Source organism: Phoca vitulina, unplaced genomic scaffold (genome assembly GCF_004348235.1).
Source record: "Phoca vitulina isolate PV1807 unplaced genomic scaffold, GSC_HSeal_1.0 scaffold16, whole genome shotgun sequence".
Lineage (NCBI taxonomy): Eukaryota > Metazoa > Chordata > Mammalia > Carnivora > Phocidae > Phoca > Phoca vitulina.
The window spans coordinates 3,186,530-3,213,665 of record NW_022589719.1 but is presented as its reverse complement, the minus strand read 5'-3'; the positions used below and the strand labels follow the sequence as shown (position 1 = coordinate 3,213,665).

The window sequence follows — 27,136 nt, the reverse complement described above, 5'->3', positions numbered from 1 at the left end:
ATTGTGGTTTTGATTTGCATTTCCCTGGTAACGAGTGACACTAAGCATTTCTTCATATACCTATTGGCCATTTGTATATATTCTTTGGAGAATGTCTATTTGAGTCCTTTGTCCATTTTAAAATCAGGTTATTAGGGTTTTTTCACTATTTTTTCAAAGATTTTATTTATTTATTTGAGAGAGAGAAAGAGAGAGCGAGCATGAGTGGGGAGGGGCAGAGGGAGAGGAGAAAGAATTTGAAACAGACTCCAGACTAAGCACAGAGCCTGACCCAGGGCTTGATTCCACGACTGCAAGCTCGTGACCTGAGCCGGAACAGAGTCAGATGCCTGACCCCCTGGGTTTTTTCACTCTTGAGTTTCAGGAGTTCCTGAAGTATTTTGGAGATTCACCCCTTATCAGAGATAGGGTTTGCAAATATTTTCTGCCATTCCATGGGTTGTCTTTTCACTCTGCCATTTTCTATGCTGCACAGAAACTTTTTAGCTTGATGCAATCCAACTTGTTTTTGGTTTCTGTTACCTGGGCTTTGGTGTTATGTCCAGGAAATAACTGCCAAGATCAATGTCATGAAGTTTTTCCTTAAATTTTCTTCGAGTAGTTTTATATAGTTCCAGGTCTTACATTTAAGATTTTATCCAATTTTGAAGTGATTTTTGTGTATAGTGTAAAAGATAAAGATTCAATTTCATTATTTTGCATGTAGATATCCAATTTCTCCATACCATTTGTTGAAGAGACTATCCCTTCCCCATTGTGTATTCTTGGAACTCTTGTTGAAGATTAGTTAACCATATATGTATGGGTTTATTTCTGAGCTTTATTCTGTTCTACTGGTCTGTATATCTGTCTTTATGCCAGTGCCATAGTGTTTTGATTACTGTAGCTTTGCAATTTTGAAATCAAGAAGTGTGATGTCTCCAGCTTTGCTCTTTCTCAAGACTGACCCAGCTACTTCAAGACTCTTGTGATTCTACATGAACTTTTTTCAGTTGTTTTTCCCATTTCTGTTAAAAAATGCCATTGGGATTTTGGTAGAGATCATATTGAATATTTAGATCACTTTGGGTAGTATGGAAAAATTAATAATATTAAGTCTTCCAATCCATGATCATGGGATGGCTTATTATATTATTCCTCCAAATATTTAGAAATATAGATATTGTTTGCTTTGCGTGGTTACAGTATGCATGTTCCAGTTTCCATGGGTTAGTTATATAACACAAGTCCCCCAGCATGACTCAAAGTTCAGGTACTGCAGTAAATTAATTGTGAACTGTTGCATAAAGTACAAATTTTGCTGTTAGTTCTTCAAACCACAAATCACTATATAAATAGCAGATGTATATCATGATTAGTGACCAATCACATCACGTTAAATGCTGCTGGTGTTTGAACCACTACATATCTGTTACTCCATTAATGCACAGAGAGCAAAGCATCCATTTGTGTTTTCTCCTTGTCTTCCATGTGACATTTTACAAAAATGGTTATCAAAAGATAGTACTGATCAGCAAGGACGAAAGTATAGCAAGGAATAAAAAGTGATTAACAAATAAAACATAAATGGAGTTACAGAAGAAATAGAGGACTCTGAGAATATTGACACTGCTGCCATTTGAGAGACTACACATATAGCCAGAGAAATCTAGCAAAGGCAATCTTACTGCCATAAATGAAGAAAGCAGTTGTGAGGAAGAGGATGATGTCCCATAGGAAGTGACGTTGGCAAAACCTTCAGCTTAAAGGGACTCTCAGAGATGGTTCATTACAATGAAGGCATAGAGGATAAGCTAATGCTCACATCAGATTGTTCTATCCTTTCCCACCCTTTTTCCCTATCAAAATCTTATTTTTTAAAAAAATCCAAAACAAATTCCATATCTTCCATAGTGATCTCAATTCCTCTAGTCAAGAAATAATTCCTTCCTCCTCTGTACTTCCTCAGCACTTAAAATTTAATGAGAGCATGTATTGGATTCTGGCCAAATTAGATTGTGACCTTCTTAAGAACAGGTTATATTTCACTCATTTATTTATTCACTTCTTAATTTAATACTGACTGAGACAGATGGCTTTTACTCATTTATTCATTTCTTTACTCATGTATTCAGTAGATACATTGTTACTAGGAGAACAAAGTTTTAAGAGCATAGTATAATTAAGCAGTGTTTTAGTATTCCAATATTTCCCTGAAGGAGATCTACTTGCATACTTAGAAGCTGCTTCCTAAAGGTTTGGCTTCCCTAGTCAGGCTGCATCTAGGTACTGATTGAGATCTTCCCCCTTTGGGACACTGACAGGTCTTGGCATACTCCCAAATACTGGGAACCACTAAGAACAAAGAAGGCAGTGGAGATAATCACAGAGTTTAGAGAGACGACCAAGAGTTCAGACTGGATTGATCAAAAAGATTCATCTCCTATACCAGATCACATGGTCAGGACTGGGAGAGGTAGTTGTTTTATCTAATGCACAGAAACCAACACAGAGAGACAAAGCAAATGAAGAAACCCAGAAATATGTTCCAAACAACAACAACAAAACAAAAAGAAAAAGAAAATAAACCTCTGTAAAGGACCTTAATGAAATGAAGATAAATGATTTACCTGATAGGGAGTTCAAAATAATGGTCATAAAAGATGCTTACCAAGGTCAGAAGAACAATGTGTGAACAAAGTGAGAATCTGAACAAAGAGACAAAATATAAAAAAGTAATAAACACAGAGAGCTGAAGAATGCAATACTGTACTTAAAAATTTCAATAGAGTGATTCCACAGAAGATTAGATCAATTGAAGCAAGGATCAGCAAAACTGAAGACAAAGCAGTGATGAATTCAATCAGAGGAGCAAAAAGAAAAAAGAGTGAAATCAGCTTAAGGGACTTACGAGACAATATCAAGCTGACCAACATTTATATTACAGGCTCCCAAAAGGAGAAGAGGGTAAGAAAGGAGCAGAAAACTTACTCAAAGATATAATGTTTGAAAACATCCCTAACATGGCGGCGGGGGGGGGGGGGGGGGGGGGGAGATATATCAAATCCTGGAAGCCAAAAGCATTCCAAATGAGTCCAAAAAGACCCACACTATGACACACTATAATTAAATTCTCAAAAGGTAAAGGCAAAGAGAGAATCTTACAACAAGAGAAAAACAACTTGTTATGTACAAGGGAACCATCATAAGACTATCAGCAGATTTTTCAGCAGAAACTTTGCAGGCCAGGAAGAAGTGACATGATATAGTCAAAGTGCTGAAAGACAAAAACTGCCAACCAAGAATATTCTAACTGGCAAGCTCTCCTTCAGAACTGAAGAGGAGATAAAGAGTTTTCCAGACAAGCAAAAGCTAAAGGAGTTCATCACCACCAAGATGGCCTGGCCTTATAAGAAATGTTAAAGGGACTTCTTTGATATGAGATAAAAGAATGCTAATTAGTAACATGAAAACATATGAAAATATAAATCTCACTAGTAAAGATAAATATATAGTTATATATAGTTAAATTCAGAATACTTTAATGTGATGGGAATGGGTAAGTCATTTATAAAACTAGTATGAAGGTTAAAAGACAAAAAGTAGTAAAAATAACTATACAATAACTGGTTAATGAATAAACAAGATAAAAAATGTAAATTGTGACATCAAAAGCATAAAAAACGGAGAGGAAAGTAAAAATACCAAACTTTAGCATGCATTCAAAGTTAATCTGTCTTAGCTTACCATAGACTATTACTAACTATAAGATGTTTTATATAAGCCTTGTGGTATTCACAAAGCAAAAACCTATAACAGATACCTAGAAGATAAAAAGAAAGGAATATGAGCATACCATTAGAGAAAATTATCATTGCCCAAAGCAGGAGGGCAAGATAGGAAGGAACAAAGAAATTATAAAACATCCAGAAAAAAATTAACAAAATGGCAAATGTAAGTCCACACCTACCAATTATGACTTTAATGTAAATAAACTAAATTCTCCAGTCAAAAGTCTTGGAATGGCTGAATGAGTAAAAAACAAGACCCAACTATATGTGAACTGCAAGAGACTCACTACAGCTTTAAGGACATACATATTGAAAGGGAAGGGATGAAAAAAGATATTCCGTACAAATGGAAACCAAAAGAAAGCAAGGTTAGTTATACTTATATCAGACAAAATAGACTTTAGACAAAGGCTATAATAAGAGGCAAAGAAAATCATTATATAGTGATAAGGACTAGTATTGTTCCTTTAACCTAGAATGTGTTAAGGACTCAAATTTGGCCACGATCCTCAAAAAGCAAAGGTAAACCAATTCACTACTAGAGTAAACTTTTCCCAGAGAACTGATGGTAGCACCTCTTCACACACACAAGGGTCTGTGTGTTCCACATATGGCGGCTTCTCTGTGATGAAATAGAAGGTTGCAGTGGGTGCACAATCTCTCTCATGGAAACAACTGCACTCTATTGTATTTGCTGTAATTGGTGTACCTCTCATGCACTGTTGATTCCGAGTAATGACAGAGGAAGGACTTGGCAGCCATACAATAAAGATATAGCTGGACTTAGCAAAGTTGGGGTAATTAGAGGATTGTTAGTAAGATTTCTCTGTCCTCTGTTCTTTAAATCTAGGCTGCTCTCTTCACATAGCAGCTCCGCATTTAGCTCTGCTAAATCCCTCTGCTTCACACCCATATCCCCATGTTTTGGTGTCTTTTTGCCTGGATTAAGCTACCCTTGTTCTCTTGCCCAGTTTTTAAATGTACATATTGTTGAAGACTTTTTTTTTCAAGTTGGAAAGAAAAAAGTATATTTTTTCCCAGAGTCCCCTGAAATTTGGGACATGTTTTAGAAGTCTTCAGGCTTCCTCCTGCTGAGTTACTCTTACATAAAATATTTTCCTCACTGATGGCAGGAACAACTTCATGACACCTCTATTTCTCATGTAAAATGAAAAAGATGAAATACTGGGACATTTCCAAAATTAAGGGGAATTCTACTTTACATGGAAGATTTTTAATAAACGGAACCGGAAGCTGGAACCAGAATTATACACAGGAAATTTAGATTCAAACATGGATTTATTAGCCCTCAACAGTTGATTCTTGTTCAACTTTGTGCCCATGATTCAATATCATCCAGCCAACACATATTTATGTGTATTCTTTCCTGCATTAAGTACTTATTGAGCTGGTTTTTTTACCATAGTGCTGGGACACAGTATGAGCTGAATGCATACAAAGTTTCAAAAATGATATTATCTCTCAGAGAAATAAAGAGATGATTAATAAAGACCTTTTTGGACCAAGGACCAAGGACTACAGACCACCGATGTAGACTCCATCAGTGTACTGATGCTAGCGAGCAAAGACACAAAGGTCCAAAATCACCTTTGGTATGTAAGTATGCCATCTGTGTATGTTATATATATGTTATACAGATGGGTCACATAACACATAACCTGGAGAAAGTTGTTTTTTTATATGACTATTTACTCACCCCAAATTCCCATGAATATTGCAAAGAACACTGTTGACTCGTTATCAAATAAATGGGAGATCTGTAAAAACAGCAATAACATCACAAAGGTTACTTAGTGTATCAAATGCGATACAAAAAGAGAGAAATTCCAAGTCTTTTCATCGTTCCACAATGCATACATACCTTTGAAGCCAAACACGTGGTATTTAGTCTCCAATAATCACACACTTGATCACAGAGTGGACACATGATAATCTGACCTCCAATTGTAGGGTCACAGATCTCAGTGCTGCAGAGGGAACAGCAAAGTTATTTTCAAAGTGATGTGTTTTCAGGTGACAGAACCACTGTCTATACAGCTTCTCACACATGGCGGAGGGGTAATAAAGCAGCAATTTCTGTCGTTGGTCAAGTCATGTTTTGAGAAACAGAATATTTACAGCTGATCATTAAAAACAGATTTTCCATAAAGCACCAGGTGAGGGGCAGCTGTTATGTTTTGTTTTGTTTTTTTTTTCTCTCAAAAATATCAATTATCGGGTGCCTGGGTGGCTCAGTCGTTAAGCGTCTGCCTTCGGCTCAGGTCATGATCCCAGGGTCCTGGGATCGAGGCCCGCGTCGGGCTCCCTGCTCGGCGGGAAGCCTGCTTCTCCCTCTCCCACTCCCCCTGCTTGTGTTCCTGCTCTCGCTATCTCTCTCTCTGTCAAATAAATAAATAAAATCTTAAAAAAAAAAAAAAAATCAATTATCTGCCTGCCATCAGGAAACATTCTGAAAACATGCCAGGGAAATAATAACAACAGTCTCAGTTAGTATAACAGCGAGATGTTCTCTCTGTTTGGGCAATTCAGTGGCACTCACCTGCTTGAGTTACCATCCATTGATAATAAGCCATAAATGAAACAAGCTAAGCCAACTATAGCTGCAAAGGACAGCATTTCGGTGTAAAATCCAAGAAAGACAAAATACATGGCAATTTTTTCTCCAAAATAATTCCTATGAAAGAAGGTAGAAATAAGATCAAAGGTTAGAAGAATGATACCATCCAGAGAGCTTTGGTTTTGTATTCAGACAAGACCTATATTCCTGGCTCCTTTGCTTTCTAGCCCTGCGATTTTGGTAAAGTTACTAAACTCTCCTCACTTTGGTTTCCACAACACAAAATACAGGATGATGCTTATCCACAGAACTGGTATAATGACTAAAGGAGATAGCACATAAAAGTCAGAAACCAACTGAGTATAAGTTAAGTTTTAATTCTGAGATAATAAGGTAATTTGAAAAGCTTCTAAGTTTTAAGGAGAGTTTAAATGTATTGAAATAAACTGCAGAACGTTCTGCAATGTAACTTCCAGCAATTAAGATCAAATCACATTCACAATGTGAATGGAGTTTGGCTTTATTTCTCTTTCTAATATAAAGAAGGTACTCTGACCACATTAGACAAGGTTCTATGTATAAGCTTCCATCTTCCTGCAATTTTGGATCTCTGATGGATGTTTACAGGGTTGTGAGATGGGTAGCAAACCAAGGAATTAAAAATGACCACATAATAAGAGTTCCGTAAAATACGCAGTTCGGTTCTTGCTTTACAAAAAGTTAAAAAGTTACAGCATTACATGTCCTAAGTGTTTAAGTCTTACCACCAAGGTTTTTTTCTTGTTTCTGTTTTTGTTTTTCAGACCAAGTCCCCCTTAAGGAATCCCTTAAGGAATCCGAGAATATAGTTTTCTCTGTCTCAAAAACCTCATTTTTTAAAACCAGATTAATCCTCCTATTCATATAGAGTTCGGCTTATCAAATCTGTGAAACCTTTCCACAGTTTCCAAGGCAGATAGATATGATCCCTTCTGGGTTCTAATAGCATGCTATATCACCAACTATTACATCACTTAATATTAACTTATAATTTCCATACATGCTCAAAAATACAACTCTGAACATAAGGGTATAAACTTAATTTCCCAATATTTACATATTTTCTTGTATTCAGTACTAATTTTATTGAGCCTCATATTCTTCAAGTACTCAAACATCCTAATCTTTTCTAATTAAAACAGGCATCTCACTGCTTATACCATCTTTCATTCTTTTCACTGATTATAAACATTTTTGCACTGTTGTTTTCTCTTGTTCTGTTCCTCAAATCACTATAAACTTGAAATTAAATTATAACTCCATCATAGTCCCTTGTTAATTTGCCACTCCCAAATTCCTTAGGCTCACTTACACTTAGGATAAATGAATTTGTTTTTTTCTTTTCTTTTCTTTTTTGCTGAAAAATACAGCAATTACTTCAATACTGCATAATATAAAAATCTTTTTTTTTTTAAGATTTTGTTTATTTACTTGAGAGAGAGAGAGAGCACGAGCCAGGGGAGGGCCAGAGGGAGAAGGAGAAGGAGACTACCCATTGAGCACAGAGCCCAACACATGACTGGATCCCAGGACCCTGAGATCATGACCTGAGCCGAAGGCAGATGCTTAACCAACTGAGCTACCCAGGCGCCCCAAAACATCAAAATCTTTTAATAAAGGATAAAAGTATTTGATTTTGTGGAGTTTACTATTCATCATATCTATTTCCACTTGATGTTTTAAAAATTACAAAACCAATCATTTTTTGAAGTGAAGATATTAATATTACTGCTATAGATTTAACCTAAATTCTTTGGGAATTCATAAAGAAACCAGATATTTCAACAACCTTAATTTTAAAGAACTACCTTTTTCTCCCTTTTAAATTTCAAGAATCTTACTCCTTGAGAATTAAAAAAAAAAGTCTTCAAGAACTCCAGACTTTTAATTAGTATTAAAAAATTCTTAAAAAGAGAAATTCTCAGATGAGCATTTATTATATATGGAATCATAGAAATTATTTTACTAAACTTTCGATTTGGGAAGCTTAACAATCACAGATTAACAACTAAACCATCTCTTGCAAATGTAAAATGCAAAAGACATATCTCAGATTTGTATTATGGCAAAAATGTACACAATATTGAAATAACATTTAAGATGTTAAATTATCTCATTATTCATAACAAAGAAAATGGGAGAACTCTAATAATATGAGATACTCTATAAAGACCCAAATATAAAGAGAACCTTTCTTTTGAGTATTTATTTTTAGAAAAATGAGCCTTATATGCATACCTACGGTATTTCTTAATCTGCCCATTTTACTTACTAGACTTTGAACCCTTCTGTGGCCCCATAGCATCTAAACAGCACGTTGACAGGTAGGAGACATTCATTAATATTGTTTGTGAGATCTGGTGAGAAGGCATTGGTCTAATTTTGTATTTCCAAGACTTAGTCTGAGCCACAGCAAATAGTCAAAAGAATGATGATATAATTGAGCTGAGTATGGGCTTGAGGAATGAGCAAACAAATGCAAACATTTAATTAAAAGGGATTCATTTTTATAGTGAATTTATGGCATCTGAGACACTTAGCTATGACATTTAATAACATTTGAATAGCACCATTATATTCAATATAAATATGTTTATTCTAAGCTATTTACTATATAGGCATATATTAAGTATTAAACCACTCAGAATAGGTGAGATCAAAAGAAAAATAGAGAGAGCTCTTAAATTGGAAAGAAAAAATAAGATCAGAGGGCATGTAACACTGAAGACTGATAAACCAATGACGGCAACCTCAGTATTCCTACCTTTTCTTTAAAAATAAAATCTAATATGACAAAATGATCAGTACCCAAAAGACAGCAAAACTATTTACAAACGTTTGAACATGAAACTAAAGTTTGGTGCAGAGGTAACATGAACTATGTGAAATCTCAGAAATCAGACTCCTAAATTCTAAATCTCTTTCTAGCCATCCCAGGGCATCCTGTCTTCCTTTTTTTTTTTTTTTTTTTTTTTGAAATTTTCCATATCCAATCATCCACTAAATGCAATAAATTTTGTTATAAAAATATTTTTCTAATCCATAGTCACCTCTCCTTTCTATTACCAATATCTTGCATGTGACCATCAATACCTATTCCTGAAAATTTTTAATAGCCTCCTTACTTCCCTGACCTCAGTCTTGCATCCATCTCTCAACTATCTTCCTTATTTCCAATGAGGTGATGGTTCTTTTTTTTTTTTTGTAGTTTTTAATTTTATTATGTTATGTTAGTCACCATACAATACATCATTAGTTTTTGTTTTTGTTTTTGTTTTTTAAGATTTTATTTATTTATTTGACAGAGAGAGAGAGAGAACAAGTAGGTAGAGAGGCCGGCAGAGGGAGAGGGAGAAGCAGGCTCCCCGCTGAGTAGGGAGCCCAATGTGGGGCTCGATCCCAGGACCCTGGGATCATGACCTGAGCCGAAGGCAGCGGCTTAACCGACTGAGCCACCCAGGTGCCCCACATCATTAGTTTTTGATGTAGTGATCCACGATCCATTGTTTTCGTATAACACCCAGTGCTCCATGCAGTACGTGCCCTCCTTAATACCCATCACCGGGCTAACCAATCCCCCCTCCCCCCTCCCCTCTAAAACCCTGTTTGTTTCTCAGGTCCATAGTCTCTCATGGTTCATCTCTCCCTCCAATTCCCCCCGCCCATTTTTCCCTTCCTTCTCCTAATGTTCTTCATGTTATTCCTTATGTTCCACAAATAAGTGAAACCATATGATAATTGACTTTCTCTGCTTGACTTATTTCACTTAGCATAATCTCCTCCAGTCCCATCCATGTTGATGTAAAAGTTGGGTATTCATCCTTTCTGATGGCTGAGTAATATTCCATTGTATATATGGACCACATCTTCTTTATCCATTCATCTGTTGAAGGGCATCTCGGCTCTTTCCACAGTTTGGCTATTGCGGACATTGCTGCTATGAACATTGGGATGCATATGGCCCTTCTTTTCACTACATCTGTGTCTTTGGGGTAAATACCCAGGAGTGCAATTGCTGGGTCATAGGGTAGCTCTATTTTTAAATTTTTGAGGAACCTCCACACTGTTTTCCAAAGTGGCTGTACCAACTTGCATTCCCACCAACAGTGTAAGAGGGTTCCCCTTTCTCCACAACCTCTCCAACATTTGTTGTTTCTTTCCCTGTCCATTTTGGCCATTCTAACTGGTGTAAGGTGGTATCTCAGTGTGGTTTTGATTTGGATTTCCCTGATGGCTAATGATGATGAACATTTTTTCATGTGTCTGTTAGCCATTTGTATGTCTTCTTCAGAGAAGTGTCTGTTCATCTCTTCTGCCCACTTTTTGACTTGATTATTTGTTTTTTGAGTGTTGAGTTTGAGAAGTTCTTTATAGATTTTGGATACCAGCCCTTTATCTGTAGTGTCATTTGCAAATATCTTCTCCCATTCTGTGGGTTGCCTCTTTGTTTTGTTGACTGTTTCCTTTGCTGTGCAGAAGCTTTTTATCTTGATGAAGTCCCAAAAGTTCATTTTTGCTTTTGTTTCACTAGCTTTTGGAGATGTATCTTGAAAGAAGTTGCTGTGGCCGATGTCAAAGAGGTTACTGCCTATGTTCTCCTCTAGGATTTTGATGGATTCCTGTCTTACATTGAGGTCTTTCATCCACTTTGAGTTTATCTTTGTGAATGGTGTTAGAGAATGGTCGAGTTTCATTCTTCTGCATGTGGCTGTCCAATTTTCCCAGCACCATTTATTGAAGAGACTGTCTTTTTTCCATTGTATGTTTTTTCCTGCTTTGTCAAAGATTATTTGACCATAGAGTTGAGGGTCCATATCTGGGTTCTCTATTCTGTTCCATTGGTCTGTATGTCTGTTTTTGTGCCAGTACCATGCTGTCTCGGTGATCACTGCTTTGTAATATAGCTTGAAATCGGGCAACGTGATGCCCCCAGCTTTGTTTTTCTTTTTCAACATCTCCTTGGCGATTCGGGGTCTTTTCTGATTCCATACAAATTTTAGGATTGTTTGTTCCAGCACTTTGAAAAATGTCATTGGAATTTTGATCGGGATGGCATTGAAGTTATAGATTGCTCTGGGTAGCATAGACATTTTAACAATGTTTATTCTTCCGATCCATGAGCACGGAATATTTTTCCATCTTTTTGTGTCTTCTTCAATTTCTTTCATTAGTTTTGTAGTTCCTAGAGTATAGATCCTTTACCTCTTTGGTTAGGTTTATTCCAAGGTATCTTATGGTTTTTGGTGCTATTGTAAATTGAATCGTTTCTTTAATTTCTCTTTCTACAGTTGCGTTGTTAGTGTATAAGAAAGCAACTGATTTCTGTGCATTGATTTTGCATCCTGCCACATTACTGAATTGCTGGATGAGTTCTAGTAATTTGGGGGTGGAGTCTTTTGGGTTTTCCACATAAAGTATCATGTCGTCTGCGAAAAGAGAGAGTTTGACTTCTTCTTTGCCAATTTGAATACCTTTTATTTCTTTTTGTTGTCTGATTGCTGTTGCTAGGACTTCTAGTACTATGTTGAACAACAGTGGTGAGAGTGGGCACCCTTGACGTGTTCCTGATCTTAAGGGAAAGGCTCTCAGCTTTTCCCCATTGAGGATGATATTCGCTGTGGGTTTTTCATAGATGGATTTTATGAGCTTGAGGAATGTTCCCTCTATCCCTATACTCTGGAGAGTTTTAATCAGGAAAGGATGTTGTATTTTGTCAAATGCTTTTTCTGCATCAATTGAGAGGACCATATGGTTCTTCTTCCTCTTCTTATTAATGTGTTCTATCACATTGATTGATTTGTGAATGTTGAACCACCCTTGCATCCCGGGGATAAATCCCACATGGTCGTGGTGGATGATCCTTTTAATGTATTGTTGGATTCTATTAGCTAGGATTTTGGAATCCATATTCATCAGGGATATCGGTCTGAAATTCTCCTTTTTGATGGGGTCTTTGCCCGATTTGGGGATTAAGGTAATGCTGGCCTCATAGAATGAGTTTGGAAGTTTTCCTTCTGTTTCTATTTTTTGAAACAGCTTCAGTAGAATAGGTATTATTTCTTCTTTGAATGTTTGGTAGAATTCCCCAGGGAATCCATCAGGCCCTGGACTCTTGTTTTTTGGGAGGTTTTTGATCACTGCTTCAATCTTGTTACTGGTTATTGGCCTATTCAGGTTGTCAATTTCTTCCTGTTTCAGTCTTGGCAGCTTATAGGTTTCCAGGAAGGCCTCCATTTCATCCAGATTGCTCAGTTTATTGGCATATAGTTGTTGATAATAATTTCTAATAATTGTTTCTATTTCCTTGGTGTTAGTCGTGACCTCTCCCCTTTCATTCATAATTTTATTAATTTGGGTCCTTTCTCTCTTCTTTTGGATAAGTCTGGCCAGTGGTTTATCAATCTTATTAATTCTTTCAAAGAACCAGCTTCTAGTTTCATTGATCTGATCTACTGTGTTTCTGGTTTCTAATTCACTGATTTCTGCTCTAATTATTTCTCTTCTAATGCGTGGCTTAGGCATCGTTTGTTGCTTTTTCTCTAGTTCTTTAAGGTGTAGAGCTAGTTGGTGAATTCGGGATTTTTCTATTTTTTTGAGTGAGGCTTGGATGGCTATGTATTTCCCCCTTAGGACCGCCTTTGCAGTATCCCATAGGTTTTGGACCGATGTGTTTTCGTTCTCATTGATTTCCATGAATTGTTTAAGTTCTTCTTTGATTTCTTGGTTGACCCAAACATTCTTGAGCAGAGTGGTCTTCAGCTTCCAAGTGTTTGAATTTCTGCCAAATTTTTTCTTGTGATTGAGTTCCAGTTTTAGAGCATTGTGGTCTGAGAATATGCAGGGAATAATCTCAATCTTTTGGTATTGGTTGAGACCTGATTTGTGACCCAGTATATGGTCTATTCTGGAGAAAGTTCCATGTGCGCTCAAGAAGAATGAGTATTCTGTTGTTTTAGGGTGGAATGTTCTGTAAATATCTATGAGGTCCATCTGGTCCAATGTATCATTCAAAGCTCTTGTTTCCTTGTTGATTTTCTGCTTAGATGATCTGTCCATTGCTGAGAGTGGAGTATTGAGGTCTCCTACAATTAACGTATTGTTATCAATATGACTCTTTATTTTGGTTAATAGTTGGCTTATGTAGATGGCTGCTCCCATGTTGGGGGCATAGATGTTTACAATTGTTAGATCTCCTTGTTGGATAGACCCTTTAAGAATGATATAGTGTCCTTCTGTGTCTCTTATTACAGACTTTAGTTTAAAATCTAATTTCTCTGATATAAGAATTGCTACCCCAGCTTTCTTTTGAGGTCCACTGGCATGGAAGATAGATCTCCATCCCTTCACTTTCAGTCTGGATGTATCTTTAGGTTCAAAATGAGTCTCTTGTAGACAGCATATGGATGGGTCCTGTCTTTTTATCCAATCTGCAACCCTGTGCCGTTTTATGGGAGCGTTTAGGCCGTTCACATTGAGAGTGATTATTGAAAAATATGAATTAATTGTCATCATGTTGCCTGTGAAGACGTTGTTTTTATAGATTGTCCCTGTAAATTTCTGTTGTAGATCACTCTTGGGGTCTTTCTCCTTTTATAGAACCCCCCTTAATATTTCTTGCAGGGCCGGCTTAGTGGTCACATATTCTTTCAACTTCTGCCAGTCGTGGAAGCTCTGCATCTCTCTATCCATTCTAAATGAAAGCCTTGCCGGATAAAGTATTCTTGGCTGCATGTTCTTCTCATTTAATACCCTGAATATGTCTTGCCAGGCCTTTCTGGCTTGCCAGATCTCTGTGGATAGGTCTGACGTTATTCTGATGTTCCTCCCTCTGTACGTAAGGAATCTCTTCCCCCTAACTGCCCTTAAGATGGTTTCCTTGGTTCTAAGATTTGCAAGTTTTACTATTACATGCTGGGGTGTTGGCCTGTTTTCCTTGATCTTAGGAGGGGTCCTCTCTGCCTCTAGGACTCGAATGTTTGTTTCATTCCCCAGATTAGGGAAGTTCTCAGCTACGATTTGCTCAAATACATCTTCTAGCCCTCTCTCTCTCCACTCCCTCCAGGATTCCAATTATTCTGACATTGGAACGCCTCATGGTGTCACTTATTTCTCTGATTCTATTTTCATGGATTCTGAGTTGTTTTCCCTGGCCTCCTCTTTTCCCTTTTTATCTATTATACTGTCTTCCAGATCGCTTATTCTCTCTTCTGTCTCAGTTACCCTAGCTGTTAGATTATCTAGATTGGATTGGATCTCATTGATAGCATTTTTAAGTTCTGCCAATTCACCTTTCATTTCTGCCCTTAGAGACTCTATGTTGCCATTAATTGGTTTCTCCATTCTAGCCATTGTCTTCACAATTGCTAGCCTGAATTCCATCTCTGACATCTTGGTTATATCTGCATCCATTTGTAAATCGCATAAGTCATAATCTCTGAGTCTTTTCTGTTTTGGGGGCTCCTCCTCCTAGTCATTCTGTTGATGGGTGTTTGAGGGAATGTATAGAGTCCAAATTATTGACCAGAACCCAAGCAAGATGCACCTGTTTTCTTGGGACCTTAGGGTTGCTGGCCTCTTGTTTTCCCAGCCTGTCTTCTGCGGGAGGGGCCTGCCGTGCTGTTACCAGGCAACCCTGTTTGGGCGGAGTTGCCCTGCGCCCCTGTGGCGGAGGATGGGCTCAGTGGGAATCAGTCTTTGGGACTTTTGTTCTCTGGCGCCTTTCCCTGGCGGCTTTCCACGTCTCTTCCGCAAGTCAGAGCAGAAGAGACCGTTTCCAACCCTCTGCCTCAGAGCAGAGAGACCTCAGTCTGTTCTTCAGTGAGCTCTCCAGGCCACACCGTCTCCGTTTCTGTCCATGGTGCTATAAACTGCAGCGTCCTGGGTTGTGCGCCTCTCCGCAGCGCTCCGAGCCCTGCCTCCAGGTCGGGGCATGTCTCTGCCCTTTGTGCTTCTAAAACCACCAGCCGCTCCCAGCTCGCGTGCGCGGCTCCGCCGCTCGGGGTTTCCACCCCAGGGATTGCAGTTCACCGGCGCGACCCCAGCGCACTGGGTTTCCGTCTCGGAGGCTGCAGTTCGCGTGCGCGCGACGGTCGCTCCAGGTTTCTGTCTGGGGGGGCTGCGGTTCGCGTGCACGCGACCCCGCCACATTGGTTTTCTGCCCTGGGGGCTGCCCTAAAGTCCTTTCCTGACGCTACTGGTCTGCAAGTCTGTGCCCGTCCCCAGCGCGCGAGGCTGTCACTCACCCGCGGTGTAGGATCCCCATGGCCAGGCACCCTCCCACTGCCGTTTATCCTCCGATATCTGCCCGCAGAATCACGGCTCTCCACTTCGTACCTCAAAACCAACCGCCTGCAATATTCTGTTTGTAGAGATCCAGATCTTCTTACATCTCAGGCTGGTTTCGTGGGTGCTCAGAGTGGTCTGGTAGATATCCAGCTCAATTCCGGGGACCAGTTGAAATAGGGTCCCCTACTCCTCCACCATCTTTCCCCTCTCCTTGAGGTGATGGTTCTAAAGCAAAAACTGAACCATGTCCTTTTCCTGCTTCAAAAAGGTTTTTATCCCTTCTTTTAGCAGTGTGTGCATGATGTTGCTGATAAACATTCAAGTCTCACCTTCTTCTACTCCTATATGAAGAACTAAATGCCCAGTGTTCCTCCTCAGCCCAGTGCTCTGCACTACGTCTCTCTGCCTGAGACATTCTTACCTAACTTGTTTACTTTGGAACTTACTACTTATCTTTCAAGACACAGCTCAAGAATAAGTGCTGTGAAACTTTCCCTGAACTTGTCACAAAAGTAGGTGCTTTTTCATCTGTGCTCTGTTCTTTCAGGAGTATCGCTCTGTTATAATTATTATAAATTTGGGTGTCTTCCTGTGAATATATTCATAACCATCAAAACCATGTTCTGATTATCTTTGTAGCCCTACTCTCTTGCCTAGTATCTATCTAGTGATGTTTAATAAATGCTCATTAAAGGAACCGTGTGCATTGTAATCATGCATCTATGGACAATTCCTTTCTCTTCTTAAGGATGTTTTTTATTTTTATCATCTTGCTATCAAGTGCTACCAAGTCTCTAAAACTTTTCCTAAAACCATAAAATCAACAAGGAAAAGAAATAAAAGCACACCCAATACAGGCCTTCAGCATCATGACAGAGAATACCATGATCTTCAAATTAACTATAAGTAAAGAAAAAAACCCAGTTCCAAGAGATGACCTGCCACCTGTTGTCACAAACCTGAGGTACCAGAGAGCAAGGAAGAAGATGCTTAAGAAGTTCCAGTAAAAAAAAAAAAAAAAAAAAAAATAAAAAAGGGGCAAAAAAAAAAAAAAAAAAAAAAAAAAAGTAAAGTTGGGTACAGACATTAAACAAATACAGACAAAATAACCGCCAGGGGGAGAAAAAGATGTAACTAAATGTCATAATACTGAACACATTTTGGGATAGGGTAATCCACAGCACTGGTCAAAAGGAAGGGATCTGAAAATAAGCAGGAATGGAAGCCTCAAAGAAGCAACATTTGGGGGGGAAGAGTCAGATGTAAATGGTGGTACTCCTTAAAGGTGTGGCAGGAAAGAGAAAGAAGAAAATAAGAGGGATCCTGTAGATCCTAGACAATAACCACACACCATCATCCATAAAAGAGACTGCATGGAATAGTAAAGGGCTAGCAGAAGAGTGCACTCTAATGCTTGAAACACTGTGAGTTAAATACAAATAGACAAAAGCAGACCATGTCTATACAAAACTATATTAGAAAAACCAACAATGTTAAACAAATAATTTCAGCTAATGAATATTCTCCCAAAGGAACATAAGAAATAGTGGAATAAAACACTACACATTGAATTAAATTTTCTCAAATAAATAATTGAAAACATAAGAAAATACCAGAAATATATAAATAATAAGTGTGGGAATTGGAATAAATAAAACAAGAGGTGAAAGAACTCCATAAAGAGAGGAAAAAGAAAAATTGCAAAAGGTTGTATCAGAATTGATGCTGAAATTATGCTGAAATTTTTATTGCTTTTGGATTTTTAGTGACAATGCTTTGTTTTTTAAGATTTTATTTATTTATTTGAGAGAGAGAGAGAGCACAAGTGGGGTGAGGGTCAGAGGGAGAAGCAGACTCCCTGCTGAGCAGGGAGCCTGATGCGGGGCTCGATCCCAGGACCCTGGGATCCTCTATAATTTGTGTGTACAAAAAAGGTATTGTCTGGTATTCAAAAGGGAGAATAAAGGGACAATTAAGTGAAAATCTAATAAAAGACAGTAAGAAAAATGAAACCTATCAGAAAAATGAAAATGACATGGAGAAGTAAAAAGAGTCTCAGAGAAATTGTTTGATATAAAGGCAGACAAAAAAAGACCAATATACATATAAGTGGAGTCCAAAGAAAACAAAAATACTGGAAAAGATCTGATATTTTAAAACTATAATCCAAGAACACTTTCCAGAAGGAAAAAAAAAAAAAAAATAGAAGGTATGCATTGAAAGGATCCAGTAGGAACCAGGAAAAACTGACTTAGAACAATCACCTCCAAAACATAATGTGTTAAAACAATCAGATTTTAAAACAAACGAGCAAGCAAACAAAACTCTCGGAGCTTCCTAGCAAAATGATAAAGTAATGTTCTAGGACAAAACAATTTTCTACTCATGAGGACACACTGGAGGCATTTCCACAAGGCAAGGACACCCACTATCTCTACTACTATTTAATATTGTTCTGGAATTACTAGCCAATGCAACTGAACAAAAGAAAATAACTGGAGACCTAAGAATTGGTAAAGAAAAAAGTAAACTATTTCTATTTAAAAATGACAGGGTGGGACACCTGGGTGGCACAGTCAGTTAAGTATCCGATTCTTGGTTTCAGCTCAGGTCGTCATCTCAGGGTCATGAGATCAAGCCCCACATCAGGCTCCTAGCTCGGTGTGGAGTCTGCTTGAGTTTCTCTCTCCCTCTGCCCCTTCTACTCATGCATGTGCTCTCTCCCTCTCAAATAAATAAATAAATCTTTTAAAAAATAACAAATAAATAAATAAATAAATAAGACATGGTACTATACCTAGATAACCTTAAAGAATCAATGAAAAAAACTAATTCAATGAAGAATTCATCAAGGTGTCAGAATATAAAATTAAGATGCAAAAATCAATAGCATTCAGTATATAAATAAAAACAAGTTAGAAGATATATTATGAGAATACATAATTTATAATAGCAACAAAAAATATAAAGTACCTAGCATTAAACCTAAGAAAGTTGCCTAACCTATACAAAGAAAAATCTACAAGACTCCTGAAAAACCCAAAAGTAGGCTTGAACAAAGACATATCTTTTCCTTGACATGCCTTCTCCTTGATTAGGATGACTGAATTATCATCAAACTATCAGGTCTATCTAAGTTAATTTGTAAATTTAATGTGATACCCATATAAATACCAACAATCTGTTTTTTAGTAAAGAGCTAGCCAAGTTGATACTAAAGTTTATATGGAAGAATAAATATGCAGAATGTAAAAGGAAACACTGAGAGTAAAACCTATGATGAAGTATTAGCCCAACCAGATTTTAAAACATACTACATAGTACTACTACATAGTAAAACATATGTAGCAAAGGTGCTATAATGAAAACAGCCTGGTACTGATACATGAGAAGCTAGTTAGATCAAAGGAATAAAACAGAACATCTAGAAAGAAACTCCATTGCATAAAGAAATCTAGTTTAAGATAAAGGTAGTACCTCAAATCACTGAGACATCAATAAACTTCTTAATAAATGGTGTTGGGACAAATAGATAAAAGTAGATCTACTCCTCACATGATATGTAAGAAAAATTCTAAATGGATCAGGAATCTAAACACAAAAAATGAAACTATGCAAGTAAAAGAAAATGTAGGAGAATTCCTCTATAATTTGTGTGTACAAAAAAGGTATTGTCTGGGCGCCTGGATGGCTCAGTCGTTACACATCTGCCTTCGGCTCAGGTCATGATCCCAGGGTCCTGGGATTGAGCCCCGCCATCAGGCTCCCCGCTTAGCAGGGAGTCTGCTTCTCCCTCTGACCCTCACCCCACTTGTGCTCTCTCTCTCTCTCTCAAATAAATAAATAAAATCTTAAAAAACAAAACATTGTCACTAAAAATCCAAAAGCAATAAAAATTTTGATAAAGTTGACTTCATATAAAATAAGAAAATACTTCTACATAGCAAAAACCAAACAAACAAATAAAAACAAAACCCATATACAAAGTCAAAATGCAAATGACAAACTTGGAGAAAATATTAGGAATATGTATTATAGATAAAGGATTATAAAACCTCAGTATATAAAAAACTTAAAAACACTAAAAAAGAAGGCAAAAATTCTATAGAAAAATGGACAAAAGGTATGAATATACAATTCATTAAAAAGCTACAAAAATGTCCCTTACCATATGAAAAGATGTGCAATTTCATGCATATTAAGGGAAATACAAATTAAAACTACACTAAAATACCATTTCTCACCTGTCAGCTAGCAAGAATTAGAAAACTTGACAGTGCACGCTGTACTCTCATACATTGTTCGTGGGAATTCCATATAGTCCAATCCCACTGAGAGGGAATTTGGCAATTTTTAAAAAATTTTATTTATTTATTTATTTATTTATTTATTTATTTTTAAAATTATGTTATGTTAGTCACAATACAGTACTGCATTGCATGGAGCACTGGGTGTTACACACAAACAATGAATCATGGAACACTACATCAAAAACTAATGATGTACTGTATGGTGAATTTGGCAAATTTTAACACAACTATATATGCACTTACCCTGCAACCCAACAATCTCACACATATGGATTTACCCTGAAGATACTCCCAACAATATGTCCAAGGACACATAATGGTGTACCATAAAGCAGAGAAATGAATGATAATGTCTCCAATGAATTCATGCATTGATCTTCAGGATATACTGTTAAGTGAAAATAGCAAAGTGCTGAAGAGTCTATATAGAATGCCACTTTTGTTTAACAAGGAGAAATTTTAGAGAATACATATATCTGCTTCTTTTGATAAAGATAAATCAGGAAACAATGAAGTTGGCAAGCTATAAGGGGTAAGGAATGAGAGAAGCGGGCAAGAAATGGGTGAAAGGTATCTGGGAAGGAGTGCCGCTCCCCTGGGTTTTAACTAATATTGAAAACAAACTGAAATAAGCCTTATTATGCCAAAAGTGAAAAGGGTAGCGTTTTGGGGAGGAAAAAGGAGGAATGTTAGAAAGACATGGGATCCAGTTCCAAGGGCTTTGGTGAAAGAATGATGAGGGACAACTAGTAAATGTGGAAGGAGTGCTGCAGTTGGAAACTCATTTTGCAGCCAAAACAGTGAATACTGGTTCAGCTGAGAATCATTCTGTATGCTAAGTCTAGGGAGAAATTGTAATGAGTAACACAACATCCCACAGATTGTTTATTACTAGGAGGGTAAAAACAGTGGAGAAGTCCAACAAACTCTTAACTGGATAATCAAAATCAATATAAAAAATGAGGGGCTTATAGAAGCAAGGGGAAAATAATATATAGAGCTGTGAAACGGGATCACACTTTGGATGCTCAAAATTACCATCAACGACCCGGTGCTCCCCCAAGCTAAAAGTCAACCCAGAAGACGGTGTCCGTGGCTGGTGCTGCTATCTCTAACGTCACAGGAGGGGGCCTGCGGGGCTGGGACCCAGGTCTCTGAGGAGGAGGTATGGCAAGTTGGTGGGCTATCTCACAACAGATATGGGGTTGGATCTGCAAGTGTTGGCAAAGCTGTAAACAGCATTCAGCCACAGCAATAGGAACGCACGGCCACAGCCAGGAAAGAATTGTTGGGGAAATGCTCACAGGAAGCAACAGGAAACACATAAATAAACCAATAGAAACAAATCCTCTTTTCCTCCTCCCATCTTTCGGTCTCCTTAGCGCTTCTTGCTGGCAGAGCCCAGCAGTGAGCTAACTGGCAAAGCATGCTGGTGATACTCAGAGTTCCAGCCTCAATTTCACAAAGCAGATTATAGAAAGGTGGGCTGCAGCTGAGAAACAATAGCTTAATGACTGGTATGTAAGTGAGATCACATCAAGTGTTAATCTAGGAATCCACATCCAATTGCCACTTCCTACCCGCACAACTACAGGCCTTGCCCCCTGTCTCCGGCGTCATTTCCTTCCAGGCATCCTGGGGAGTCCCCAGACATGTCTCACTTGTACTAGGAATATCTGTGGGGAACAGCTTTCTTTTTTTTTTTTTTTTAAGATTTTATTTATTTATTTGACAGAGAGAGAGACAGTGAGAGAGGGAACACAAGCAGGGGGAGTGGGAGAGGGAGAAGCAGGCTTCCTGCCGAGCAGGGAGCCCGATGCGGGGCTCGATTCCAGGATCCTGGGATCGTGACATGAGCCGAAGGCAGAAGCTTAACCAACTGAGCCATCCAGGCGCCCCTGGGGAACAGCTTTCAACACTTTGTCCAGGTCACTGTGTAAGGATTGCAGCTCCTCCACGCCAGTGGTGTTCATTTCTCCAAGAAGGAATTCCCCCTTCCCCCTCTGAGTTTCTTCACTAAACCCATCTTACCCTCTATCTGAGAAAGTTAATCCTCTAAGAGGAGTGGGTTTGTTTGTTTGTTTGTTTTTTTATACAAATTGATTGGGGTGTAATTCATATATAATAAAATATACCTAAGTGTATAATTTGGTAAGTTCAAATGCATGCACTCTTGTAACTAAGTAAGAGACAGGCGAGGCTAGGTAGCGGGTTACATGACCAGGCTCACAGAAATCCCAGATGTGTTGGAGCACCTGGGTGGCTCAGTCAGTTAAGTGTCTGCCTTCAGCTCAGGTCATGATCTCAGGGTCCTGGGATGGAGCCCCACATCAGGCTCCCTGCTCAGCAGGGAGTCTGCTTCTCTCTCTCCCTCTGCCTCCCCCCTCATGCTCTCTCTTGCTCTCAAACAAATAAAATCTTAAAAAAAAAAAAAAAAGAAATTCCAGATGTGGAAAAATGTTATACACAAGATATTAACTAGAGAGAAGAAAACATAACAAATCCACTTTGTTTGTTCTAAATATAGACAAGATATTTTCATAATATTTACAAATCTATCTTGTTTGTCTTAAATGTTACAGACAAGATATTTGCCAAGTTCCCTGGTCAGTTTTTTATAAAAGACCGACCATAAAAGCCCTCAGTGGCAACCCATTCGGAACCCCTGTCTAGAGAGCTTTCCTTTCTGTTCTCAACTTCCGTTAATAAACTCTCAGTTCACCCTATTTTCCACAAGATTTATACTTCAACTCCATGAGGCAAGAACCCTGCAACCCCACAACCCTGCAATATGACCACCACCACAATCAACCATACAGAGCATTTCCATCATCTCAAAAAGTTCCCTTGAGACCCTTGCAGTTAACCCCTTCCCCAATACCAAGATCTGGGCAACTACTACTTTAATTTTGGTTCCTATAGTTTTGCCTTTTCCAGAATAATGTTTTATAAATGAAAACATAGGACTATGCAACATTTCGTGGCCTGCTTCTTTTCCTTAGCAAAATGCTTTGAAGATTCATCCTTTGATGTTGCATGTATCAGTAATTTATCTCAGAGAAAAATATCCATTGTGTGTATACATGATTGTTTGTTTATCCATTTATCAATTGATGGACCTTTGGGTTGCTTCCAGGTTTTTCTTATGAGTTAAGCTATGAACATTCAAATAATGGTGTTTTTGTGGACATATGCTGCATTTTTCCTGGGTAAAGACTTAGTGGGGGAATGGCTGGGTCATAAAAAAGTACATATTTGGGGCGCCTGGGTGGCTCAGTCGTTAAGGGTCTGCCTTCGGCTCAGGTCATGATCCCAGGGTCCTGGGATTGAGCCCTGTGTCGGGCTCCCTGCTCCACGGGAAGCCTACTTCTCCCTCTCCCACTCCCCCTGCTTGTGTTCCCACTCTCTCTAATAAATAAATTAAATCTTAAAAAAAAAAAAGAGTGCATATTTAACTTGATAAGAAACTAAAATTTTTTATAGAGTTTCTCCACCATTTTGCATTCCAGCAGCACTTAGAGATTTCAAGTTGCTCCAGATCCCTGTCAGCACTTACTGCTGTCAATTTTTTAGATTTTAGCTATAATAGTGGGTGGTGTAGTAGCATCTCAATGACAGACGTTTTAATTTTTATTCCTCTAGTGAATACAGATGCTATGTATTTTTTGATTACTAACTGGCCATCCATAAATGCTTTCTTTGGTCAAGTATCTGTTATAATCTTTTGTCCATTTTTAATGATTTTGTCTTATTATTGAATTTTAAGAGTTCCTTAAAATATTCTAAATGTCCTTTGTCCATATGTGTGTTACCAGTATTTTCTCCAGCCTGTGGTTTGCCTTTTTATTTTTATAACAGTGTCTTTTAAAGAGCAGACTTTATTATTATGAAGTCAAATTTATATATATTTAAATTGTACTTTTTGTGTCTTTCCTGAAAAGTCCATGCCAAACCCCAGGCCATATAAATTTTTCTGCTAAACATTCTTCTAGAAGTTTTATAGGTTTAGCCATTACACTAAGTTCCCTGATCCATTTCAAGTTAGTTTAAATTTTTGTATAGGAAAGGATCAAGATTCATGTTTTGCATATGGATTTCCATTTGTTCTAACATCATTTGTTTAAAGGACTATCCTTTCCCCAGTGAATAACCAGGTACCTTTGTTGAAAATCAATTGACCATATATGTGTGGATCTACTTCTGTACTCTCCTTTTATTAAAGTCTCCATTTGTTCATAATTTCATATATATAGAAAAAGTTGTAAGAATAATTTAGATAACTTCCATATACTCTTTAATTCTTTTATTGCAAAAATATTTTTCCATTTGTACTTTCTCTCTCTTCATATAACTCCCTCTCTCTCTTCATATATATATATATATCAAGAGACATATATGTCTATCTATCTATATACCTGTATCTATATATCAATATCTAACTTTGGACAATATAGATACAGACATATAGAGATATAAATATAGATGTAGATATCTTTTGATGAGCCATTTGAAAGTAAGTTGGTTGAATATGTCATGGTCCTTTATCCCTAAATACTTCATTGTCTGTTCCTAGAAAAAGAATATTATCTTACATAAACACTAAAAAGAAACCCTAGGGATAATAGTTGTTTTCTGCAGTTGCTACTTCTGTGATAACATAGTGTTTTCTTTTTTGCCTTTTAAGTTAACTAAAAAAATTTTCACCTAAGTTATCAGTTCTTTACATTAAACTTGGTTGAAATGAAAAAGCAGTATAGCTTGCTATAAATGGGAAGTTATTATAGTAAGAAGATGAAAAACTTTTAAAAATTATTAAATTTATGCTAGGCACTGTCACCTGATTAAATATCTGAGTTTCCATTTTGTTGTAAAAGGAAATTTGCAAGGGCTAACAAAGTATTACAGATATAACCCCCACTGACCCAAGATGTAATGTGTTTGTATATACCCAAGGTCATAAATACAAATCTTTGGAGAATACTTGTAGTAGAAACACCTGTTGATAGTTAAAAATGTTAAATGAATATATACTTTCAATATATTTTGAGCAATATAAACTATGTAAACCTTCATTCTGATGACTATGCTTCTTTAAAAATATGCTATGAAAACATTCTCCAAGGGCCCAATGTCTGCAAATGTCCTTAGCAGCAGGTTTGTAACAGTGAAAAATCTGGGACAGCCTGTTTTCTGACAGAAAAACAGATAAATGAATTTTGCAACATTTATAATATGGCACTCTGTGTTCTGTTAAAAAGCATGAGATCTGTGTGTATTCACAGGAGGAGTACCAATAATATATTATTTAGCGCAAAAAGAAAATGACAGCAAAAAAGCAAATAAAGATGCCATTGTTTTTTCTAAGGAAAAAATATGATTGTGTATGCATTTCATTACACATGCACATAAAAATAGAACTGAATGGATATACCAAATCAAGGGCAATTACTTCTGCCAAGTTCGACAGAGGTAGAATTTCACTTAACATTTTGCAAGTCTCTTCACTATTTGAATTGTTAAATGACCATTATCCAAAACAATTAAAACATCTATCCAACAAAGAGTTCATATAATGATTTACAGAAAGTACCAGCTTATCTATGCTACCTGCCTTTCATTTATTCTTAAAAATCTCCACTTACTTGCCTTAAACAAAACCTTTGAGATAACTGTTCTACTGATTTGGGGGCATCAGCGTCATAAAAAGGACACTGTGATGCTGTGCAAGCATAGCATTACCAGCATAAATCCCCGAGTGAAACACCAGGTGTGGAGCAACCAAGGGTCTCATCTGATTGTTCCTTTACTGAAATCCTGGCCCCAGTCTCCTGACATCCTGTATGTATGGGGCGTTGTCAGGGTTCAAAGCAGGAACCTGCAACGGCAGGCTTCTTGCTTAGCCAATGAAACTGTCTAAAGAATTGAGGTCACGGAACACGTGCCTTCACGGATCTCTGAGATCTACACGCACGCACACACGCATGCACACAGACCTCTGCGCACAAGCTTTCTGCTAGTTTCTAAATCCCCGGACTCAGAAAAACAAAACTAATACGTATGAAGCACTAAGTGCTAGCCCCTATGCTAAAAATATAGACATGTCTCATTTCATTATTAAACAGCCCCATAAGGAAAGCACCATTGTTATTCCCATTTTACAGAGGAGCCTCATAGAGGTTAAATAATTTGACCAAGTTTATGTAGCTTCTAAGAGCAAGAACTTGGATCTGAACCCAGCCTACCTAAATACCAACTACCGAGCTACCTCTGCATGGTAGTTAAAAGTATTCTGGCAACAGCATTCTAATTTACAAATGAATGACTAAATGATAGTGTGGATACAAAACTAGGAAGATGTAACATGTTGTGGATGAAAACAGTGGTAAAAGAAAGGGAATGCGCTGCCATTGTGAATAAAAATCACATCATCAAGTTTTAATCAGTTTGATACTATGTAAGGAACTTACCTAACCAAATCTAAAGGCTGCTCCTTGTAAAAATAGGAAAAGCGGGCCCAATTCTGGCAAAGTATGTACCTCTCGTTGACAGGATTGGGATGTTCTGAAGGCTTCCAATACTGACCCTACAGATATTCAAAAAGAAAGTATTTGAATGACAAAGCAAAAGACAGGGGTGAAGTAAATAAACACAGCTTTTATAAGGTTAGTGAATGAGGCAAATTGTTCTTTTGATTTGAATTTTCATATTCCACTGATGTATAATTATCTCCTAAAATCTATAATAAACTATAACAATAGTGATAATCATTAAGATCCCCCCCACCCAGTTAGTTAAAAATACAAGTTAAAGTTTGAGACTCTGGCTTTACTCTAGCTGCTCTTTCCTGTGGAATGCCCTTTCTTCTCTACTCAAATTCTACCAGATTATTCACAGCTCAGGGATTCATGTTAACCGTATAACTGGCTGGGACTTTAGAAATACACTAACACTTTTATAGATGGAAAAATTATACTCAAGCAAAGTTCAATGAATGATCCAAAGTCACACTACTATGACGGGAATCTCTTCCAGACTTGTCTGGCCCTCACTGGTAATCACTGACACAATTTCCCAGAAAATTTAAAACATGCATCACAAATGTTAGCACCAAAGAACCTCAGTACTGTTTCATGCATTTTCCCCATTGTTACATA

At 37.6% G+C, this 27,136-nt stretch overlaps 1 protein-coding gene across 1 annotated transcript in view; it reads right to left on the bottom strand.

The window, feature by feature from the left end:
- ANO5 (anoctamin 5) overlaps nt 1-27,136 on the bottom strand; it is a 110,162-nt gene that overhangs the window by 28,447 nt on the left and 54,579 nt on the right. The window contains exons 9-12 of the mRNA XM_032414322.1: nt 26,450-26,565; nt 6,331-6,465; nt 5,653-5,758; nt 5,488-5,548 (exon numbers count right to left, since the gene is read on the bottom strand). Coding sequence (XP_032270213.1) covers nt 5,488-5,548; nt 5,653-5,758; nt 6,331-6,465; nt 26,450-26,565 — 418 coding nt within the window. The remainder of the gene's footprint in view (nt 1-5,487; nt 5,549-5,652; nt 5,759-6,330; nt 6,466-26,449; nt 26,566-27,136) is intronic.